General features: G+C 37.7%; 1 protein-coding gene across 19 annotated transcripts in view; it reads right to left on the bottom strand.

Annotated features, from left to right (window-relative positions):
• ANK3 (ankyrin 3) overlaps window positions 1–22,396 on the bottom strand; it is a 567,956-nt gene that overhangs the window by 122,389 nt on the left and 423,171 nt on the right. For all 19 annotated transcript variants that reach the window (XM_016127609.2, XM_016127607.2, XM_036222256.1 and 16 more), the window contains 8 exons: window positions 21,321–21,419; window positions 16,209–16,406; window positions 14,251–14,349; window positions 11,685–11,783; window positions 9,756–9,854; window positions 6,741–6,938; window positions 5,089–5,187; window positions 4,725–4,823 (listed from right to left, as the gene is read on the bottom strand). In XM_016127609.2, coding sequence (XP_015983095.2) covers window positions 4,725–4,823; window positions 5,089–5,187; window positions 6,741–6,938; window positions 9,756–9,854; window positions 11,685–11,783; window positions 14,251–14,349; window positions 16,209–16,406; window positions 21,321–21,419 — 990 coding nt within the window. The remainder of the gene's footprint in view (window positions 1–4,724; window positions 4,824–5,088; window positions 5,188–6,740; window positions 6,939–9,755; window positions 9,855–11,684; window positions 11,784–14,250; window positions 14,350–16,208; window positions 16,407–21,320; window positions 21,420–22,396) is intronic.

The raw sequence follows: 22,396 nt of genomic DNA, 5'->3' as shown, positions 1-22,396 counted from the left end.
CTCCAATGTGCCCTCTGGGCCAGTATCTATCAAATGAAGACTTAGCTCAAAGGTTATACTTTCATAAAGTCTTTTACTTCCTCCTTTCTACACCTGTTCCCCTATTTACTGACTCCAAAGTACTGGAGATATTTAGTGGCTATATTAGATATTTAGTAATGTTTATTATTTTTGTTTATACATGTATCTCCTCATACTAAAATACAAATTTAAGGAAAGCATGTATCTACAGTATCTACCAATGACTAAAGAATCCTCAGAATTTAAGTCAAGCTTACTAGAGCTTTCAGATCCTTCACTTGTCTGACCCTTCCTCCTTAATGCTCAAAGGTAGAGGGAGCCAAAATTCCTTCGACAAATTATTAATTAGCTGTGCCTCAGGAGCCTTCAGAGTCCTCTGCCTTGAGAATGAAAGGTTCCCTGCCTTAGGAGATCTTGTCCTGGCTCATGGCCATTTAACAGAAATGCATGATTACATTTTGACATGGACATGAATCTGACTATATTAAACATATCAATAAAAATTAGACTAATTCTTTTTATATAGATAAGAGAATTTAGAGAAAAAAAGAGAATCCAAGGATTTTATATTTGAGAACATGATCCAAATCCAGACAATGGATCATTCACAATCTTTCCAAGCCACATGGATGCGCCAGAAACTTCACAGAAGGCAGTTAGGCTGCTGCCCCACTGATTGGCCAGCTTATTACAATTAACACTGATACTTCTCACTAGCATTTCTTACTTGATAAACACTCTGTAACTGATTGTAGAAAAGGACTTAACCTGTTGGGTACCAACGAATGAAAGTAAAGATGCCACTTCCAGACTCTTCCGAAAGCAGCTTCTGCCAAATGGGATGAACCAAGGTAGAAGATTTTTATCCTTATTTTTAGTTTTGATCTGTTGCCATCTGGAAACCCCAGCTGACCTGGGAAGCATCTGGCCCTGTGCTGACACGCCCTTCATAGACTGCCTCCAGAAATAAGAACTTTGGACTGAGCCCAACTCTACCCTAGGTGGGAGAAAGGGGTGAGCTATCTCACCACCATCCCTTCCCTGCATAAAAAGGAAAAGTCACAAAGCAATGCTAAAATAAGAAGTCTGATTAGTTAACAAGTCTAATACTAGCTAATTAGAGTAATAAAAGCAAGATAAAGTCAGAGTTTAGCTTCTTATCATGCATCTTATCTTTGTTTCTGTTGCTTTTGCTATCCATATAACCTGAAAGTTGGTCACTTCTCAACCCCTACAGGCAGACTGGTATCCTCTTAGATGTAACAATCCTCTCTACTTCTAATTCCACCAAAAGATTCTAAGGTCTACAAAACGATAATCAAGAGAAGCTGCGGTGTCTCTAATGCGTGCCCATTCCAACAAGTTACCCGTTATTACTAACAGGTTTACTCTAGCTCCCTCACTGAACATACAAAGGAAAGCAAAAAACAAGGGAGAAACAAATCATAGTATTATTTTAGAATGGAAAGTTAATGTCAGAAAGACTTAGAAATATTTCAAATAATAAACAAATAGTTCATCTTGAGACCTATAATGAGACTTTCTAAATTTCCTTACTTATTTCTAATTTCTGGAAAGTAAAATGATTCTTACTTGCCACATTAAAGGAGAAAGATGCATTTATCAGAAGAAAAATAAAATAGTGATAGATTCAACTGTAGAATTATCCTAATTTTTTTCCCTCCTTATACAGAGGACAAGGTACTTTGTCCAAAGTGCCACGTGTGCTTTTTATATTTCAATATGCAAACAAAAGCAAATGTAATTTTAAATTATCAAAAAAAATATATATATATATTTATACCATACTTTATATTTTTTCTCAGAACTTTCACAATCTCAACTGATCCATATCAATAGATATATTACACATTTTATGGAAGACAAATTTGGTAAAGGATAAGTTAAGGCTCACTATCACTTCCACAGTTAGTGCCCAGGTTATACCTGAACTCAACACAATCCTCTTTCCAGCACGGTATCTGCCTCAGGAAATAGATCAGGCTAAAATGGATTACAGAAGCCCCCATTACCTAAAATCACATCATATTTCTAGGACATGTATAAGAAAGTAGGTTGGCAAGAGAAGAAAGGGTAAGAAAAAAGCATCATATACTCTAAGAGCCAAAAATGAGAATTAAAGAAGCGTTAACACTGAGGTCACCGTGGTTCTATCCATATGCTAATCATGCCCGATTGAGCCCTTGTTCCTCATTTCTCACCACTGCCAGAATTCAGAAATGCCTGAGCTCCTTGGAGTAAAGGAGGCTATCTGCCAACTCTCTATCTATTCTCTCTCTTTCCTTAATAAATGAAGCCTTGGCATTGTGCCTAGAAGAAAAACTACATTTCCCAGCTTCCCTTGCAGAAAGAAGTGGCCAATGAGATGTAACGAGAGATGGCAGGTGAAGCTTTCAGAAATACCCTATTGTCTGACTTTCTTTCTTGCCTGCTGCTTCAAAAGGAATCTGAACTGCTTTCCTCCTGGCTGTTTATGAGATGAGAAAACTAGAGGCTCATCAGTTTAAACCACGATAGCCAGGTCTTTTTTTTTCTAGCAGATGAAGCCAATCCCTAATAAAAGTCCCTGTGCTCAGGCTCAAAGTCTATAAAAAGCTCCTGACCAGGATCCCTGCCACAGAAAGGAGGCATTGTTGGACCAGTGGAAGAAATGGCACAACTGAGGTTCTTATGGAGGCAATTTTGTGCTATGGGAATGAGAATTAATGTCCCATAAAAAAGGTTGTGTTCAACTGATTGTAAAAAATATTCCTTAGGATATAGGGCAATTATAAAGAATTAGTTCAAGAACTGCTTTTCGAAGATGGTTTACAGATACAAAGCCAAGAATACAAAGTCTTGTTCTACAAATATAAAATTAGAAAAGTCTACTACAAATACATCAACTATTGACCTGTTTAAGAGTTATTTGAGGATGAAAAGGTGGACTGGATTCCTTTTGTTGTATTTGTTATTTTATAACTCTTGTTAATTTTAAACTGCTCATCACTAGTTATGTCAAAATTATTGTTCTCATGTGAGAAATAAATAGTTCATTTATTATTTAATGGTTGCCTACCAACAACCTGGGGTTATTTATAAGAAAAATGGCCCGGGCTCAAGAGGATATTAAAAGAAACTGGAATGAAATGTACAAGCATTAAATTTCATTAAAAATTTGCTGTCATTTGTAAAATTGTGGTAAAATGTACGTAACATAAAACTTACCATGTAACTATTTTTTAACATAAAGTGAATTGACATTGTTCTCCAACCAATAGCAGCATCCAGCTCCAAAATGAAACTGTATCCATTAAACACTAACTCGCCATTTCCTCCTCCCCTCCGCCCCTGGCATCTAGTATTCTGCTATCTGTCTCTATGTAAGTGACATCACACAATATTTATCCTTTTGTGTGACTGGTTCATTTCATTTAGCATGTCTCTGAATTTCCTTCCTTCCTAAGGCTGAATAATATTCCTTTGTATGAATAATCTACATTTTGTTTATCTATTTATCCTTTAAAGGATACTTGGGTTGCTCCCACCTTTTGGCTACTGTGAATAATGCTGCTAGTCTTTTTTTATTAAGGCAGTTTTCTCAAAAGTCAAGGCATGGTTTTTTGTTAGGAAGAATATTTGTCAGGGTCAGAAATCGGTGTGAGTCGGGGAGCATCATTTAGATGAAAATACAAATGCAGGTGCTTGATTTTGAATTGTAGATTTCACTGGGTAGAATTCTGGAAAGGACAGGGCAGCAGATATTTGAGAAATACAGAAAAAGAGGTTCTCAGAAATACCTGTCGAACATAGTCTTTAAATGGAGAAGGTACCTAAAACTTGCTCTCCTTAAGTAGCCAAAATAGTATAGAACAGCTGAAGTTCATTGATCTGTGTGCACAAGAGTTTTGACCTAAACACTAAGACCTAAACACTAGAGTACTGTAGCTGACCCAGAATGAAAGAGTTAAACAAAGATAGAAAAAGCATTAGAGATGCTTTGACTACTAGTATTTATTAAGAGAACTAAACAGCATTTAAATTGTGGAGTGCACCATTCCTATGTTCTTTGCTCACAGCCATGTGCTCAACAACAGATAACTGACTATACCAACAGCAGTCTATTAACCTATTTTTCTATACACTCTTTATCATTCATCACTCAAATAAGAACACCAGAGTAATAAGAGAGTCACATACCCTTTGCATGTCTTTTCTGAGAAACCTAGGTTGTCTACTGGTCAAAGATTCCTTAATAATAATATTCTCCTTACCAATAATAAAAGTACATAAGTATAAACTCCAAACTTATTTTATTAAACAAATAACTCAAAGGCAATATTTCATGGTAGCGGCAAATGTAACACATTTTATAACTATGACAGATCGGAACTTTCTTATGTCCTCAAGCTATACTTATGTTTTGAATCTGGACTAAAGAGTACTTTAACTTTGTTTCTTCCCCAGGCTCCAGGATGTCCTAGATTTTCAAGGAAAATCAATTGACGAATATTTATTGAGCATCTACCACATGAGGTGACTAAATAGCTGAAGGCATGGATTTTCTAAGGAGCTTATATCTCTGTGATTTTTAAGTGGTGCCTAAATTAGAAGGGGGCTAGGGATGTTGCAAAAGTAGAAATGCATACAGAGATTGATGGACACTGCCTGTCAGCGTCCTCACGCTGTTGAATTACAGGTACCTTTGCAGCCGCATGAGGTGAGGCTCCTTGGTCCAAAAGCAGAAGGGCCACTTTCTGATTATCATAATGTGCAGCTACATGCAGTGGAGTTAGCCCGCTCTGAAAACACGTGCAGAAACAACAACCAGTGTCAAAAGTGTCTTAACATTAGAGGCTTAGATTTAGGAGATGTGATTAGATTGGATACAACACAGAGTATAATTTACATTCTGGTTTCCACAATACTTGGACCCAGCATCCTTTCTCAGGAGGTATTCTTCATCCTATGAGACTTAATTATGGTTCAGTTATAACTTAGGTGGCTGTTGGTGAATATTAGCAAGTGCTTGTTTTATTATTGTAAAAGTGGCCGATGACCTCATACCTTCCCAGAAGCATCCGGAGATGCATTTTTCTGTAGCAGGAGATTGGCTACTTCAAGCTTCCCATATTTTGCTGCCACATGAAGGGGAGTAAATCCTTTCTGAAAAAAGAAACATAAAAATAATGAACAATAGAAATGACATAAAGGCATTGCTTTTCTGGAACTCATAAATTTTTCTAGTGATGAAGAGCAGGTTAAGCCTACATTTAAGGACTATGACTGGTGGATAACAGTTAAGGAGACCCCTTACCAGCAAGAAAGAGCAGGATATTTCATCTTTCTCTCTCTGCTGACTGAGACACAACATACCACTAATTCTGGGACTAATCAGGCATCTGACCAGGACAAAGTTGGAGATCTGTATCTAGGGCTTATTCTAAAGTCATCTTGGGATTTCACATTGTGAGAAGAATAGGTTCCAGAGTCTCAGGTGCAATTCTGACTTGGAGGGCTTGGAAAAAATCCAAGGCAGGTCTGGACCTCTGCAATCCCAACTTTTCTCTTCCCCTTTTGCTATTTCTATGTGCACACACATATCTTTATGTTTGTTCCAGTCTTTAAGACGAGGAGTCAGAGATTCTTGCACCTTAGCCACCACAGAGGAAGTGAATAATAACACATTGTTGTAGCCCAAAAAACATGTAGAGTTGGCTACTGAGGTTGAGTAACTAATCTCCCTTGCTTCCAACTCCTACAAGGATCTGGGTATCAAGCGGTCATCGGCACACACAATTAGGGTGGGTCGCATACATGAGACTGGGACTAGATGGTCATCAACACATTTGACCTCATGAGATTAAAGCCAACTAGAGTTAATGGGCAGCTGGCTTGGTAGAAGGGCCGAGGTACTCAAAATGCTACCACTTATTACTCTGTTTAACACAGTGAACGAGATCCAGGAACTTAAATCTCAAACCTACTGAAGAGCCTAAAGAATCACGGGGGTGGAGTTTGAGGTAGTCATCATTTTTTTCTGATAGTTTTCCAAGTACGTGTAATTATCTTGTGTATTGATAACACATTAATGCTTCTTCTCTGCATCCAGATAAGAGGGTGTAACACAATTTCTAGCTTTCTAAGACGTGCTGGAGGGCAATTCATCTTCCCATCACACTTAATATCATAAGAAAAATGAGCTCTAAATTTTGCATTCTGCAACTATGTGGAATATTATTACTCTAAGGCATCGGAGTTGAGGTAAAAATCAAACTATAACAAGAACAACAAAAATAACTCAAGAAAAATTAATCCCCTGATTTGAAAGTATTATAAAAGTGTCAATTAACTAAGCTTTGATAATACCATAGTTTGTATACAAGGCCTCAACAAGAGGAATCTTTTGGCTGTGTTTTTAAACCACTTTTTAAATCTGTCAAATAGCTTGCAAGAAATATCTGACTCTAGATATCAATGAGTTTTCATTAGAAGATAATGTACTGAGACATTTAAGTCAGACAGCCAGACAAACAGAAACACACACACACACCCACCCACCCACCCTAAACTATGCTCCCCATGCTTATGACCACCCTGGAATCTCTAGTATACATGATGTTCTACAGCCTTTGTACCTGCTACTGGGAATAGGTACAAAGGAATTTTGAGGATGTATATTAGGGGACAAAGCAGAATTCCAAGACTCCCTTTCATACCTTTGTTGTTATAGATAAAGATGCGCCGTGATCCAAAAGGAATGCGGCTACGTCCTCATGCCCTTCTCGGGCTGAAAGGTGGAGTGGCGTATACCCAGAAGTCGTGGCTGCATTCGGAGATGCTCCTTGCTGCAACAGCTGTTGTACTATATCTGCTTTCCCCAGTCGGGCAGAAATGTGGAGTGGGGTTTGGTCATCCTAAATGGCAAGGCAGAAATGCAAGACTGATCAGCTGAGAAAACAATGGTATGGGTGTGAAACATTCAACAAACTGCTTGGTATCAGAGGCTATTATTCAACTCTTTGATTCAATGCTATAAAGAATTTCAAGGTTCGGAAAGGTGGAGATGGAGGATCTAAGCTCCTTAAATATGCTTCTACTAACCTATTAGTATGAAAGTGTGAAAGACATTTCTATCTATAAATTATCCCCACTACTGCCTGCCATACTTTATCAGCTTTTAATCTCTAATGACTCCTTTTGGGGGAGACGAGGAAATGTACCCCTGTAAAACTCATACTTGGAGAGATATTATACATCCATTGGTTATTATGTACTCATATGAAATGAACTATTTTATTGATATTGCCTTCTCACAGTCAAAAGCTGAGGGGGGAGGGCAGTATGGGGTTGCACAGGAATACCTGCACAACGGCTCCCAGCCAACAGGGCTGATGGGGGAATGAAAGCCAGTGTAACCTCTGAGAGCCAAGTCGTGCATCGTGGCATGGGCTGTAACTGCCTATAATGGAGGGGCGTCTTATTACGATTCACCCAAAGGCATGAGGCACTCGCAGAGTCCTGCACTCTGAGGGTCTTACACACAAATAGGAGGGGCATCTATTTCTCAGTTGCCAAAAGAGCCCTGTGGTGGTCCTCCAGAGTGAAATCTCCTACTGGAATGTGAAAAAAATTCAGGTAAATACTTTATGTTGAGAAGGTAGAGAAAGAAGAGCATGCAGCAAAGGACATTGCTTTGGAAAGGTAAGTAGGATGAGGGTCAAGGGAAAAGCAAGAGGTCAAAAGCAAGGTCAAAACTTCCTACTATGTTATTAGTAGGAAGCACAAAAAGAATTAGAGATCTCCAAGAATAAAGGAATACTGAAAATAGAAAATGATAGTTGCCAAAGGAAAATCTCATTAAATGCTACTACTGCCATAACCCCTACTAAACATGTACTGAGCACTTACATGTTCCAGGCTCTGTTCTAAGTACTCTACCCCTATTACTTCATTAGTCATTACAATCATCCTCTGAATTGCAACTATGGCTACTCTCATTTCTATACGAGGAAACTAGAAAAGGAAATGTGGCACAGAGGTGTTAATTAACTTGTCTAATGTTACCCAGCTAGTAAATGGTGGACCAAGGTTCAAATCCAGACAGCCTGGCTGAGGAAGTCAGGCTCTTAACAATGATTCATACTGTCTTGCCTCCTTAACAAATGGATAAATATAAATCTTATCCTTATTTTCAGTTTCTGGGTAGAATTATTCCTCTGGCACAATGATTAATATGTAATAACTCAAAAATGTGAGGTTTCTTGTATTCCATTAACCATGCCGCTTAACTGATTTAGTGTATCAACCAATATTATCTAGATAGAGGGTCTGAAAATTACAATCCAGAGGCCAAATCCAGTTGCCACTTGTGTTTGTAAATAAAGTTTTATTGGAACGCAGTCATGCCTATTTTCTTATGCATTGTCTGTGGCTGCTTTTGCCCTACAACCACAGAGCTGAACAGCTGTGACGGCATTGGTGCATCCCATAAAGCATAAAATGTTTATTATTCGGCTTTTGGGAGAAAAAATTTGCAAATCTTTGATTCTAGATATTCTGTAAAGTCGACCAACTAGAGCCACATTACAATAAACACTCCAGGCTTGTGGTCTGCTGCTTAGAATGTTACAACCTTTGTATCCACCTGCAGATCTCATGCTTACAAAGACCCAGTCATGTTTATTCCCACAGTAGTACATTTGTTCTAGTTACTACTTGCTATAGTACTAATTTCTACTATATTCGTACTAATTAATTATACAATTACACTATATATTAACAGGTAAAATATGAGTATGAAAGGAAAGACTTTATTTTTTCCTAAGAATACTAAGTTGAAAGTTTTGGAAAGCCTTGATAGATGTTGATAAAAAATAATTGTGATCTAATTAGATATGGGTGAGATAGCTGAGTACACCGGGAGAAAATTATAAGTCTAGAAATATTCTATATTTCTATTGATTCACACATGTTTTCATTTTCTACGTAACCCCAAAATAATAACTACAGACCATGTAAATAAATAGCAAATAAATTCATTTATATATTGTAGGTTAAAATTAAATGTAAGTAAAATTAAGGCATTTTTGTGCACGACTCCTGATCTGAACTGTCATTTTGATAACCAGACCAACTACTCATCCCTAATAGTGACAGGTACTAGGGTTTCTTCTGGAGGCTAAAAACCAGGTAGAGAATGCAGCATTCAAATTTAACCCTCAAGTTCTTTTTCTACGTAAAGGTGGATTCCTGAAGCAACTCTGATCCAAGTCTCAAGGTTTATGGCTTCACAGCTTGCAGAGAAAAAGTAAAAACTTCCTTTTTCCTTTTGTGGCTGCTACAGCTGACATTTAAGTCAACCATAAGAGCTCAATTATGCTTCCAAATCGTGCTTGTTCTGGAAGCTTTGTGCCTAAGCCCTTGTCTACAGGGAACACTGCACCAAGCCTAGGGTCGTTCCTATCTGTTCACGACTAGCAATGTGCTGAGGACACAGAGTTCTTTCTAGCACAAAGTGCCTGTTCTATTTAATTCTGTTAAATAACTGAATGGAGAAGTGTGCAGGGAAGAGATTTTTATAATATCACTTGGGCAGAGACTAGTCGCTGGAGGTTGTTCACTACTTTTAAAAAAAAAAGTGTTCTTAGATGAGAGCATGCATATGTTTAAAGGCTTTATTAAGATCAAGTGTTTTTCCCTCAGTAGCAAACCCTTTCACGTACAGCACACACCTTAGCTTTGGCTTCTACCTGAGCTCCGTCTTGAACCAGATACCGCACGACTTCGGCTTGCCCAGACCGAGCTGCCATGTGCAGCGCTGTTTCTCCTCTCTGGGGAAAAGAAGTCAGTCGATTAACTGCAGCTCTGAAGGAGAGTGGCATATTTTATTTGCATAAAACTTATGATGTGCGTTTCATTTTAAAGTAAAACGTAGTCCCAATCACTTCCTTATTGACAACTAGGAAAGATAGGAAATAGAATAAAAGAGAATTTCGCGGGAACCTGATCTATGATGGAAGGACTTTGGTGTAACCCTGGGAAGCCTAGCCATTAGCAGCATCAGAAGTGTTGTTCAATAACCTTGAATGTGGCCTCACTGGGTGTTGAAAGGCCAATGTTCACAGGAGCCGAAAAGGAGGGTAAATGAGTGAAGAGGGCAGGTGGGGCGTGCTCTGGAGAAGAGCCCCAGCCTTGCCCGAGGGAGGCCGTTCCTTGACATCTGTGGGCTGCTGTGGTGGCTGTGCAGGTCCCAGCTGTATCACGCCACACCTTTGTATTTTTCCAAAGCAGAGACTGCCTGGATATTTGTGTACACTTACATGCTGACCACAAAATCAAAACTGAAAACAGAACAAAACCACAGTGCTTCATGGGCAATAGAGACACACCTGAAAGACAGACGTGGCTAGTTGGCTATTTGTTGGTATTCCCTGCTTTATCCCAACAGGTCAGCATCCTGGTCTTTGGGCATTATTCCAAGGGGTCATTTTCTTTGCCACCAAACTCCTCCCACCTGCCCTTCCATTTCACCAAGACTTTATTTCAGATTATCTATTCATTGATTTAACAAACAAAAAAATGAAAACAATACAGAAGACATGGACGGAAACATAAAAAGTCACAAAAATCTAATATATTCTCTCACACAAGTGATACCCATGTAAAAACTGCTTTTAGAAATTGAGCTTTGATTTATGGGACACCCACCTCACTGGAAGGGTAAACAAAGACATATTTCACACAAAACATATCAATGTGTTTATTGGAGAAGTCCTTGAGGATGTAGTTTGCCATATTCCCCAGTGTTCTCTATGTGAAGGAAAACATTCTCTCCCTGGCGTTAGTACCAGGAAAGACTGTATTTCAGCTGAGGAGCTGGTCTGTTTCTACCTTGTGGATGTGCTGATTCTGGCTGCGGGATGACACAGAGCCCTGCTGGAGGCGCAGCCTGAGGGTCGGTGTGCAGAACCTCGCGGCTGGCCCTTTCTGTGCCACTGTGTTGCTTCTCTTATTTTCCCTTCTTTGGTGCTTATGAGTCCAAATAGTGTTCTTATGCTTGTGGTCTGGTGTGCTAATATTGTCATGATGTCACAGTTAAAATCCTGTGAAACAATGTCAAATGCCACATGCAGATCTAGGGTGCTAAGTTATTCCTCTGATAATAACTCTGAAGTGAGTCTCATGGTCTGCAGAGTGATGCTTAGTGTAAGAAAACAACATTATCTGATAATGAACTGAATTCCATGGGTTTGCTATAACATGGTCAAGCACACTTCAGAGAAATTACTTCGAAGTTACTAGAAATCATGATAATGATAGTGTTTGAACCACCTTCTCAACATGCAACACTTAATTATTCTATTGAAAAAAAATTTCCCCTCTATAAAAACTTTATTTTTAAAAGCATAATATCCAGCTTTTACACAGGCCATATGTACTAACGATTAGTGACCGGCTAGTGTTTGAATGAATCTTGCCTTTGAAGTAAAAGAAACTGCAGTTATTTTCAAATTCGTTCCTTTTAAGTAGTCAAATTAAAACATGGGAAATAAATATTGTAATTAACTTACTTATAACAAAAAAAGCAGACAAGAGCAATTTTGTCAATTTCTTAAAGACTCATAACTGGACCTTCTCTGCTGAAAGGGTACTTAACTTACCACGTTGGTGGTGTTCGGGGAGGCTCCATGATGCATTAGTTGCGATACAATATTTACATGCCCCATGAAGGCAGCAACATGGATTGGGGTAAGGCCCGACTGTGGGGAAAAGAAAGAAACATTGGTTTCTCAGCCTGCTTACCTGTCTGCTACCATCTATCCATTTTAAGATGACCAGTTTATTGATTAGATCAGAAGACATCTAGACATTCACCACTATGTCACAGATTCTATAAGGCAAATAATTCAATACATAATCATTATTTCCCTAAAAGTTCTGCGATTATGAAAAGCCTGTGTCATATCCATTGAAAAATTTATTTCACGTATTTTATATAGATCTATGAAAAAAATTTAGAAAAAATTAACTTGAAGTTTTTTTCTCTTTGCTTTTAAAACTTCCTTATCCTTATGACTATGTGTGTGTGTGTGTGGGGGGATACACGTGATTAAATACACATTACTAAAAAGTTGACTTTTAATTTCAAATCCTATTGTGGTTTTCAAAAAGAATTCCCATACATGCAGAATAAACTGATCATGTGAGATGTGAAAGGGCACAGTGCCCAACACTAAGCCATCCCTCTAATAAACGAGCAAATCATCATTCACGGTTTCAATTCTTTTTTTAAATTTGATTATCAATTAAGGTTATATAATTAAGGCAATTATAATGGTCACTAGACTAGATCTAAATATTTACGTTTGCTTCAAATTCTACAAACGTGCCCCCATAATCCTTGCACTTTTTATATAAAATTATTCCATTTTAAATTTTTTCAGAATTTAATTCTACTACAACACAAATATAATTTGGTTAAATTAATATGGCTAGAAAAGCTAATCTGATTTAAAAAAAAAAACGGAGAGAGAAGGAGACAACTAATCTCGACAGAAATTTGAAACAATGTCAAAAAAAAAAAGAGAAAATAATTCTATACAATGGAAGTGCAGTAAAAGACAGAATAGGAAGAATTCTGGCTGCCCAGACTTCAGTGAGAAATAAAGAAAACGGGGAAAAGAATTTGTTACAAGTGGAGCCTTTTTTCCATCAGCAGAGGGAGTCATCAGAACGTGCGCGAGGCAGAGCCCTCACCCTTTCCCAGCTCTTTGGGAGCACAGGGCTGGCGCAGGAAACTTCTCCCTCACTGACATCCCTGAACACTCATTCTAACATCAGTCAAAAATCTGTTTCTATCCCAGAGCCCATTCTAATCTTTACACTGAGAATGAACTTATTATAATTAAAATGACAGGATGCCTATCATGAAGCCATAAGACTGATAAAAGAGTAAATCGGTATTAATACTTTCAACCATTTAATATTTTTAAAATTATGAGTGTTATAAATCAAGGGAGATTTTTCATTTGCAGATAAGGGACTGAAGTAAAGCAATAATCACTATACTATATCTCAATTCTTATGTTTGCTTCAAACCCTATGTTTGTTGATGTATTCAACAAACCTTTACTAGATGATCTACTATGGGCCGGGTGTTGTGGGTAAATAAAACACCAGTCAGACTCAGGCCTGCCTTGAAGGAGCCTGTAGTTTCTAGGAGGCAAAGGGACAGCTGAATCATAAGTAAACCAGCTGGAAAAGTGCTTTGATAGAAATATTCACAGGAGGAGATGATGGTCCCAGGGAGGGGCTCCTAGACCAGGCCAGAAGCGAGGGGAGGTTTCCTAGAGAAGGTGACCCCAGATCTGGTCTTGAAGGATATATAGGATTAGCCTGGCAAAGGGGGTGTGACATATGGAAGGTTCAGAGATATGGAGGTGAGCAAAAGGGTGTCCAGTTTAGGCAACTGCCAATGACTAGAATCCACGGAGACCAGTATGCTGGGGCGGGTGGGGGATGGCATGACTCTGGGGCCTAGATGCCAAGCTTGTTCTGCTGTGTTGAAGGTTCAGCCTTGATCCTCATTTCTCTGAGTCCTATGTCAGTTTGTACAAAAGAAACACAGGGCTAGTTCTTTACCGACTTCAGCAACTTAGTGTTTTATTAGCTCTGAGTTTTTATAAAGATTAGTCCTCAGTTTATAAACACACAGAGGTTGTGTTATGCAGGGTTTCTCAATCTTGGCACACTTGGCATTTTCAGCTAGATAATTCTTTGTCGTGGGAGGTGGGACATTGTAAAATGTTTAGTAGCATCTTAGGCTTCTACCCACTAGATGCCAGCAGCATCAGCTAGTTGTGAAAACTAAAAATACCTCCAGACATTGCCAAATACCCCAGGGGGGCAAAATCATCCCTAGTTGAGAAGCTGCATTATAGGATTTCATATAAATTATGCTTTTAGTGATGGTGCCACTCACAGTTGAGCATGAAGCCTGTGTTTTGGGTTATACCTCCAGTCATGGAGATGTGTCTGCACTAACCATCCCACACTCCTGTCTGCTCTACTCAGGACTGGCAGCCCCATGGGGGAAAGGCACAGAGAGAAGTCAGGGGCAATCACACACAGCAAAGTTAGCTGGTCGTCGAGGATGACACTGGGACTCTGGCTGTCGAGGCTCTACTTTAAGCATCTGGAAAACTCCAGAAATCCTACTACACTCACCTCGGTTACGGCTTGGATGGATGCACCGTGTTTCAGAAGGAGTTCCATTACTTTAATTCGATTCTTCTTGCAGGCAATATGAAGAGGGGTAAAGCCATTCTGTAAGCAACAAAGACACATTTCTACTTGACTAGTTTGCATCAAAATCCAATTCCACAATGGGTGGTAAAATATTTTTGCTTAAGTGATCTTCTATAAAGATTTAGAGATGAACAAAAACAACAGGGGCTAAACAGAATGTAGACTCTTTTTTGGAAGCACAAGTGGTTTAGCTGCCCCTAGGAACCAAGGTGCTCTGGCAGTCATGAGCAGAAAGTGAATTTTTTTTTTTTTTTTTTTTGTCACAGTCTCCCAGGAGCTAAGGCAAAATGGCCATGCTATTTGTTTAGATTACTTTATTTTGGAATTGACTCTTCCAAATACTATGTATCCCTTCTCTACCTCATTTCAAACGTAGGCCCACACATTTGTCCACAAAGCTAAAACTTCACCAATGCCTATTCTGACTGTTCTGTTGCATTTTAGGGCAACTACAAGGCCAGTTCTAGAATGCTTTCATTCCTTTCAGCTTTAAGATTCAAGTAGGTGCTTATTCCAAGGAAGCAGAAAGTTAAATAACCCAACATTATTTGGATCATTTGTTTTAATGTTTAATCTAATAAAAAAAAACCCTGCTTTTAAACAAATTACCTACCAAATTGTACTGCCTGATAACTGAGACCAAGGAGTATATTTTAGTTGCCATAGAGAACTATAAAATATCAGGGTCCACTATAAGCACTTAGGTCAAAGTCACTGCAGGTGTTTCCATGGATGTTCTGAGACCATTTACCTGGCCACAGTCCATCCCAGGATGACTGGCTACAACCTTCATATGTTGTAAAATCTTCAGAGCCAGAGGAAAATGAGAGTGAGAGCCCACACCCCGTTTTTAAGGTTGTTTTTCTTATATGGAAAAATGAGCCATGGTTGCTAATTTCATTTTATCCTGTCTCAAAATTCAAAGTCATGTTTGACATATTGGGCAAGTCAACAGCTCTTAAAATGCTGCTCTGATAAAACCTTTTAGAATTACTATGACTACGAAGCTGCCTGGGGCTCGAGAGCTCCTCTCTCTTCTTTCTTTTCTGCCCACTGGGAATTTCTGAGTCGGCAGAGCACCCGAGGTGTGTGGGTGGATCCATTCTGTCAGGGTGCCCACACCAGCAGGAAAGGGGCACTGACCATTCCTCAAGTGGTTGATTGGATGACAGCCTTTACCTCAAAACTACTGGTAAACTCAAGTGTTCTCCCTGAAAGTTGGTGACCTATGTTTTCCTAAACATGGGTGCTTCTTCTGAACTTATATTAAACAGCTTACTAAATTGGGACTGTTAATTTTTCCAAGACAACAAATGGAGTCTTGCTAAGAAAACCAAACTATAGTACAGAGCTAAGGGTAAAAAAAAGAAAATCATCTTAGGAGTTAAGACTACACATTAGATGAAAATTTTGATCTGTGCCAGTAGGTAATATTTCGTTAACTTACATGGTTAACAAAAAATTTTAGCTCACAAATTTCTAGATCTCTTATGTTTAAGTTTTTTGATCACTTTTGCTTCATGTTTTTAGAACTCAGAAAAAACAATTCCCAGAATTGTAACTTTACCTACAATAATATCAGCCTGACCACTTCGGTCTTTTTATACTTGTATAGTCAGTCTTTTGAGTTTCATTTATATAAGAGAATCAATCACTAGTGTAACTATAAAGAGGTTAATGTTTTAACCCTATTAGCTTTGTTCATGTCAGAAATAGAAGGTTTTATAGATTTCCCAGAAGGATACTTGAAAAGGTAGGTGAAAAGTACACTTTATGTATTTGGATGTTCCATTTGTACCTCCACAATCCCTTCACATACAGAGATGGTGTGTTGTCAGCAGGACAATGGAGGCTGGATTGTTGGCTGAGCCACTCACCAGGGCTTTGGCATTGGGGTTGGCTTTCTTGTCCAAGAGAACCTTGGCGACTTTGTAATGGCCACAGTGGGCAGCCACATGTAGGGCAGTCAGGTAGTCGTTGGTGACATCGTCCACGGGCACGTTATGCTGGAGGAGAAGCTGGACGCAGTTCAAGTGATCCCCTTGTGTGGCCATGTGCAATGGAGATAATCCATTCTGGAACATACGAGAAAATCAGAGTTTATTGTTTTAGCTTTTAAACATAAATATGCCAATCACAAAATATGAAACAAATGAAAACCTAGTTTTCCATATGGAAATACTTTCTATTTTTAAAAGGTTTTGACAACTGTTTTGAACTATGGCTACCTTAAAAATGAGTCTTCTCACTTCTTATATCAATTGAGAATAAATTTTCCAAGGTAATTTTTTTTTTGATTTAACACTAGTGTGGATTGTACTAGGTGCATTATTTATTGCATTCCTAATGAACAGGAATTCTTAATATTTAAGACTAAAAAGGATAAAACAAAAGCAGGGGAAGATTGATGTTCATCACACTGGTTTTTATTTTGTCCTTACAAGTTACTAATACTTGACACTAAATACTACAGTGATTCAATTGATATAAGGGGTCTGATCAAAACAACATGTCATCTCGCATCAATAGAGTAAGAAGAAAAACTTTTCTCTTTCCTATCAATCTGGTTCCCCCAGGTGCCTATGATGACGAAACACAAGGCATTGACCAAGTTATTAACTAATGCCTGCCTCAGTTATTTAAATCAACTGAATTAAAAGACACAGTCAATTATGTGCAGTAGGAATGAGCCAAAATTCATTTGAAGACTTGCAAGAAGACATGCATGGGGTCAAAGGTAAATAGAACCTTAGGTTAGAGTGACAATTAGCATTCAGTACATGTTACCTACTGAGGACAAAAACAAGGTATTGCGATGTTGGCTTTTTCAATATATGTCCTTTAACTATAGAGGCAAAGTGGAAGAGTTAGGGAAATTCCTATAGAATCCAATCATCAAGAGAGGCTCTATTAATTACTATACTATAATTTAACATATTTTTGGGGGGGAAAGTGACAGCAAATTTGGTTTCCAAAAAAAGTGGTCATCAGTGAATTTTGAAAATAATGATATATTAAATATGCATTGATGAACTGGGTATTTCTGAATCTTCTGGACCAAATTATTTTCCCCAATTTAATTATCAATGACATAAACGGGAGTTCAAGATAAGAAAAAAAAATGTGAGCCTTCTTTTAGCCATTCTCATGGCTTCATTCACTGTCACGTAGTTCAACTATTTGTCTTCTTTGAAAGCAAGAGATTCATGGGTTATAATTTCCCCCATATTGGCCATCAGAGAACCTTGCATATACAGAAAGAGCTAAGTAAATATTTATGTAAATTTAAAGACTTCTTACACTGTTGTCAGTCAATCGGGATATTTTTGCCTAAAAAATTCCATGCAAACATTTTGAACCAAAGTAGATACTGAGGTGCAATAAAGGAAAGGAACATTTCTCATTTGAGATACTGCCACTCTCGAGCATATGCACTCATTTATTTCCTGCCAAAACATTCTTTTGCTTCATGTTTTGATACAGTCTTTGAGGAAAACATGAAGTAAACGAAGAAACAAAATCTGAGAGAATAAGTGACTTAGTGGAGAGTAGACACGGAAAGCAGTGTCAGTAAAAGAAGGAAATTCTCTAATGATACACAAAATAATGACAAATGAGTAAGTAATTTATAGGTCATTGCGGGAGGACAAGAAGAAAGCAAAGATCATCTGCTTTATGGAGAGGTGTCTTATTACATATGGCACCCTCATCAAGCTGAAAATAGGGATCCAATGTGATGTGTTTTCTTAGATCACAAAGATAAAAGTCTTGAAAAATCAAACAGATTTTCTTAAAATTAGGAATGCATTTATTCACTTAATATTTATTCAACCAATGTTTATTGAAGGTCTACTATGTGGCAGTGACTGATTTAGGTGCTTGGGGTACGTTGCTGAATAAGGCAAAGTTCTTGCTTTCATTTTAATGGAGAGAGAGAAAGAGACAGCAAACACACTAAGAAGAAGGCCTCTGAGAAGAAGACATGAGTCAAAAAATGTGTGGAGAATGAAGATCTGGGATAAACTAAGGGAACTCGATCTGAAAGAACAAGAAATGAGAACAAACTTGCTGTATTCCAGGAAGTGAAAGAAGCTGGTGGGCTGGAAGATGATGAGCACGAAGAGAGGAGATGAAGCAGAGGGGTGGTCAGATTCTGGTAAGGAGTTATCGTCAGCAGCAGGGAAAGTGCAGATAACTGGTAGATGTGACGTGTGTTTGCCCATCCTTTGTCAAACTCCATTAAAAAGCATGACAAGAATTTGAAAGGTAAAATCCACAAAAGAATGCACATGTGTGTGCATGCATAGCCACACACCCACATACACACATGGGAAAAGAAACAAAAACAGATTGGTGATGTCAACAGATTCTGGAATATGAAAAGAGGATTTAAGTGTGTTAACTCGTACAGAAGAAAGAAGGCTAAAACCTGTGTCTATGGAGAAGTATAATCAGTGTTATGCTGATAAATGTTTAACAGCAGCTCTTTGAAAAAGAAAAGCACTGATATGTAGCACTTGCCAGTCTCCATGATGTCAAGTCCCTTACAATGACCAAATTCAAGCTATCAACATACTGTTACTAAATGTGGAATTGGGAAGAGATTTATACAATAGTCTCAATGATCTGGCTCCAGCATGCCATTGGATATAATAAGGATAACTGATTTACCTCTTAAATACTCCAAAGGCAGGGGATATGGAAACGCAGTACCTTGAAAGATAAAGATGAGGCTTGATGCTGAAAGCAAGATTGGTTTGCCTGTGTATGGAGCTGTCAGGTCCCCAGGCCCTTCCAACCCAGCAAAGCCAAGTGCCTATTCCTGAAAGTCAGATCTTGCAGGAAACCAGGAGTTTAGTTTCTCGAGAAAGTGAACCAGAGATATTCTGGATTCAGGATCCCAGGCAGAGCAAGAGGGCAGTGGTGAGGTTCTGGACTGAGAACAGATGCTCATAGAAAAAGAAAGGACAGTATAAGTGCTGAACGGTCTAGAGTTAGACTGCCTGAGCTCAAATCCTTGTTTTGCCATTAGCTGACATACTTTGAGGAAGCAACTTTATTTCTTTGGGTCTTAGTTTTCTAATCTATAAAAAGGTTATAATGGTAAAATTAATACCTTATAGAGTCATTGTGAGGATTAAATAGGTTAGTGTGTGTGTGTGTGTGTGTGTGTGTGTGTGTGTGTGTAACGTGCACAGAACCTGGTGTGCAGTAATCTCTCTATAAATATCAGTTGTTATTATGAATAAAATATGCATAGAGAACAGCGACACAGGCAGCTCCTTTTCCTTAGTTTGAATGTATTCACATAAGTGTACACCGCAAAAGGTTGGAGGATTCATCTCAAAAAAATGAACTCAGAGAAAAGGACAATGGACAACTAATCCTGACATTAGAGGACCCCTCTGACCTGACACACCTCAGTGGAGACCTGCCTACGCTCTCAAGGAGCTTTCAAATTGAAGTGCCTGACATGGTTGGGTATAAACATTTGTGGGAAAGCAAAACAAACAAAGAGAAAACAAGAAATCTGATGAATTAGGGATATATGAGATGCAAAAAAATTATACTAAAGTTAACCTTGTTCTTAGAAAGATAATAGAAAATAGTGTATCCATAAAGCAAGAACTGGATGCTTTAAGATAAAGAAGCTCTCAGAGAATAAAAAAATGTTCTAGAATGTTAAAAGCATGGAAGAAAAAAATCAAAGAGGTTTCTCAGGAAAAAACAAAATAGATAATGAAATAAACAATAGGAGAAAAAAAGATGAGACTATGATTTGATTTTTCACTATGCCTGTATTGCTTTGATAAAATAAAAATAAATTTTAAAGAGACCAATGGGAATTAATTGGAGGCTTTTTAGGCAGGAGGTTGATGTGATTTGGTTGATAGTTCATTTAGCCACTCTGACTGCAAAATGAGAACTAGATTGTAAAAGATCAAGGGGTGAAATGAGAGATGATATGGATCAGGAGCCAGCAGTGAGATGGAAAGAAGGTACATAGGAGAAATGAATAGATGGTTTAGATGAGAAGCACTCAAAAGATCAAGAAGTCATCACATACAATGAAAAATTGTGACTAATTCTGTTGGAAAATACCTCCATCAGCTCACCAATCTAAATTCTATCGAATGACTGATAGAATCGTTCAGACCACTTTAACCCTGTCTATCTTCACTAGAGTAGGAAACACTGATTGGTGTGCAAACAGGTGTAATATGTAATTTTGTTTTGATAATGTTTAGAGATTAATGCTCTTTATATAAAACTTAATAGAGCTTCCAAAAATCATTGGTTAACAAAAATAGTAGTTACTCTGAGGTTAGTAGTGACTATGAGGTAGTTTCTATGTCTCAAAAATTATTTAAAAATATTCTCTCTTCAAATGGTGTCAAATGATTTTACCATGAAAAAATCCAGAAGACACTTAATGATTTTTTTCAGGTAACGATCCTGAGTTCCTTTTAGATGTCAACTTTCTCTATAGCTCAATCAAGATGCAATATTTCTAGGCTCCATTCTTTATCAGTTAAGTGACATCCTTGGCTTCTAACTAGTTGGTGACCTCCTAAAAAGTAAACCAAGAGGCTGAAGAATGAGAGCCAGCTCTTAGACTTTGGAGAGTATGTAGACCTTATAGTCTTTCCTTCCCCAACAAGCAATCATTTCTGAGCTTTGAAAATTTCATAAAGTAAAAGACTAAGTACTCCTGAAACAAAATACACACACACACACACACACACACACACACACACACACACACACACACACACAAATGGCTTTGTGGTAGAGCGAATTCCATCTAAATGCTTGCTAAACCCAAACTCGTTTTAAGGTTCTCCAAAAATTTGGTGAACAAAACCACTGCAATCACTAAATTAAAACTATGGCATTTTCTACATGATTCAAAAGGCTGGGTTAAATAACCAGTAAAGGAATTCAAAGGTAAATACAGTTTAATATACCACAACCTGAAAGGAAATTACCTTGGTCTTTGAAAGAATAGGTGCAGCCCGATCGAGCAGCATTTCAACCACCTGCTCATGGCCACTCCTTGCTCCACAATGCAGTGGTGTCAGACCGTCCTATTGAACAAAGGACAACATCTTCGGTTAGCTTTGATGGGCATTTCTACACACGCAGAGTATTACTTCAAAATTCAGTGCCACATCCGACATGCTGCGGACCCGTGAGCTTCAAACATCTACTTGCACCTGATGCAGTAATTTCACATTTTAACTAGAGAACTAAATTTTTCATAGGTTTAAGTAGTTGTAAATTGTGTAATTTCCCACATATTAGAATACGAACATTTAACAACATGAATGTTCCACTACTGTTGAATATCCAATGGAATCTAAATACTATAAAAGTAAATTAATATTTACCATTTAAAAAATACACAAAGTTTGAAAATAGGAATCTTACATCGGTCATTTCCCCTCTTGCATTTCTATTTCTATTTTACTTTCCCACATAATTTTATCTTAATGTAATGTAATTTTATACTTCAGTGTTTTTTATTTATTACCATATTTCTCTGCCATAAACTATATAAATTTAAATTTAAAAAGATTTATAGATATCCTAAGAACATAAGTTTTAAGTATCAAAAATAATCTCCTGATTGCAATTATCATTATAATTATTTAAATACAATTGATCAAAACATCAAAAATATATTACAAATTTTGATTAAATGAGAGCAAATTTATTAAAAATTCCTCTCTTGACGAGATGTATTTTTTTTTACAACTAGTTCACATATCTGCTGAGTATTACTTATTGCTACTATGGTTTAGCATCAATACTATCCCAAATTTTTGTTTTTATAAATGTTAGTGTTGAGAAATCTCAACTGCATAAATAAGTAGTTAGACTTTTGTTATAGCATTGTGATTAATTTTCTGAACTCCTTCTGAATTACATGCCAAAGTCACTTAATAATCTTCCACCAAAGATTTTTAAAAATGATTCCTCATAAGACAATTCCATTAAGTTGTTTCATTTTTGTTGGTAGTTAGAGGATTTACAACCATCCAATATGCTGAAGAATACGTTA

This window comes from Rousettus aegyptiacus, unplaced genomic scaffold (assembly GCF_014176215.1).
Source record: "Rousettus aegyptiacus isolate mRouAeg1 unplaced genomic scaffold, mRouAeg1.p scaffold_m13_p_6, whole genome shotgun sequence".
Classification (NCBI taxonomy): domain Eukaryota; kingdom Metazoa; phylum Chordata; class Mammalia; order Chiroptera; family Pteropodidae; genus Rousettus; species Rousettus aegyptiacus.
Note: the sequence above shows the minus strand (reverse complement) of the source record. Positions and strands in the feature narration are given on the sequence as shown.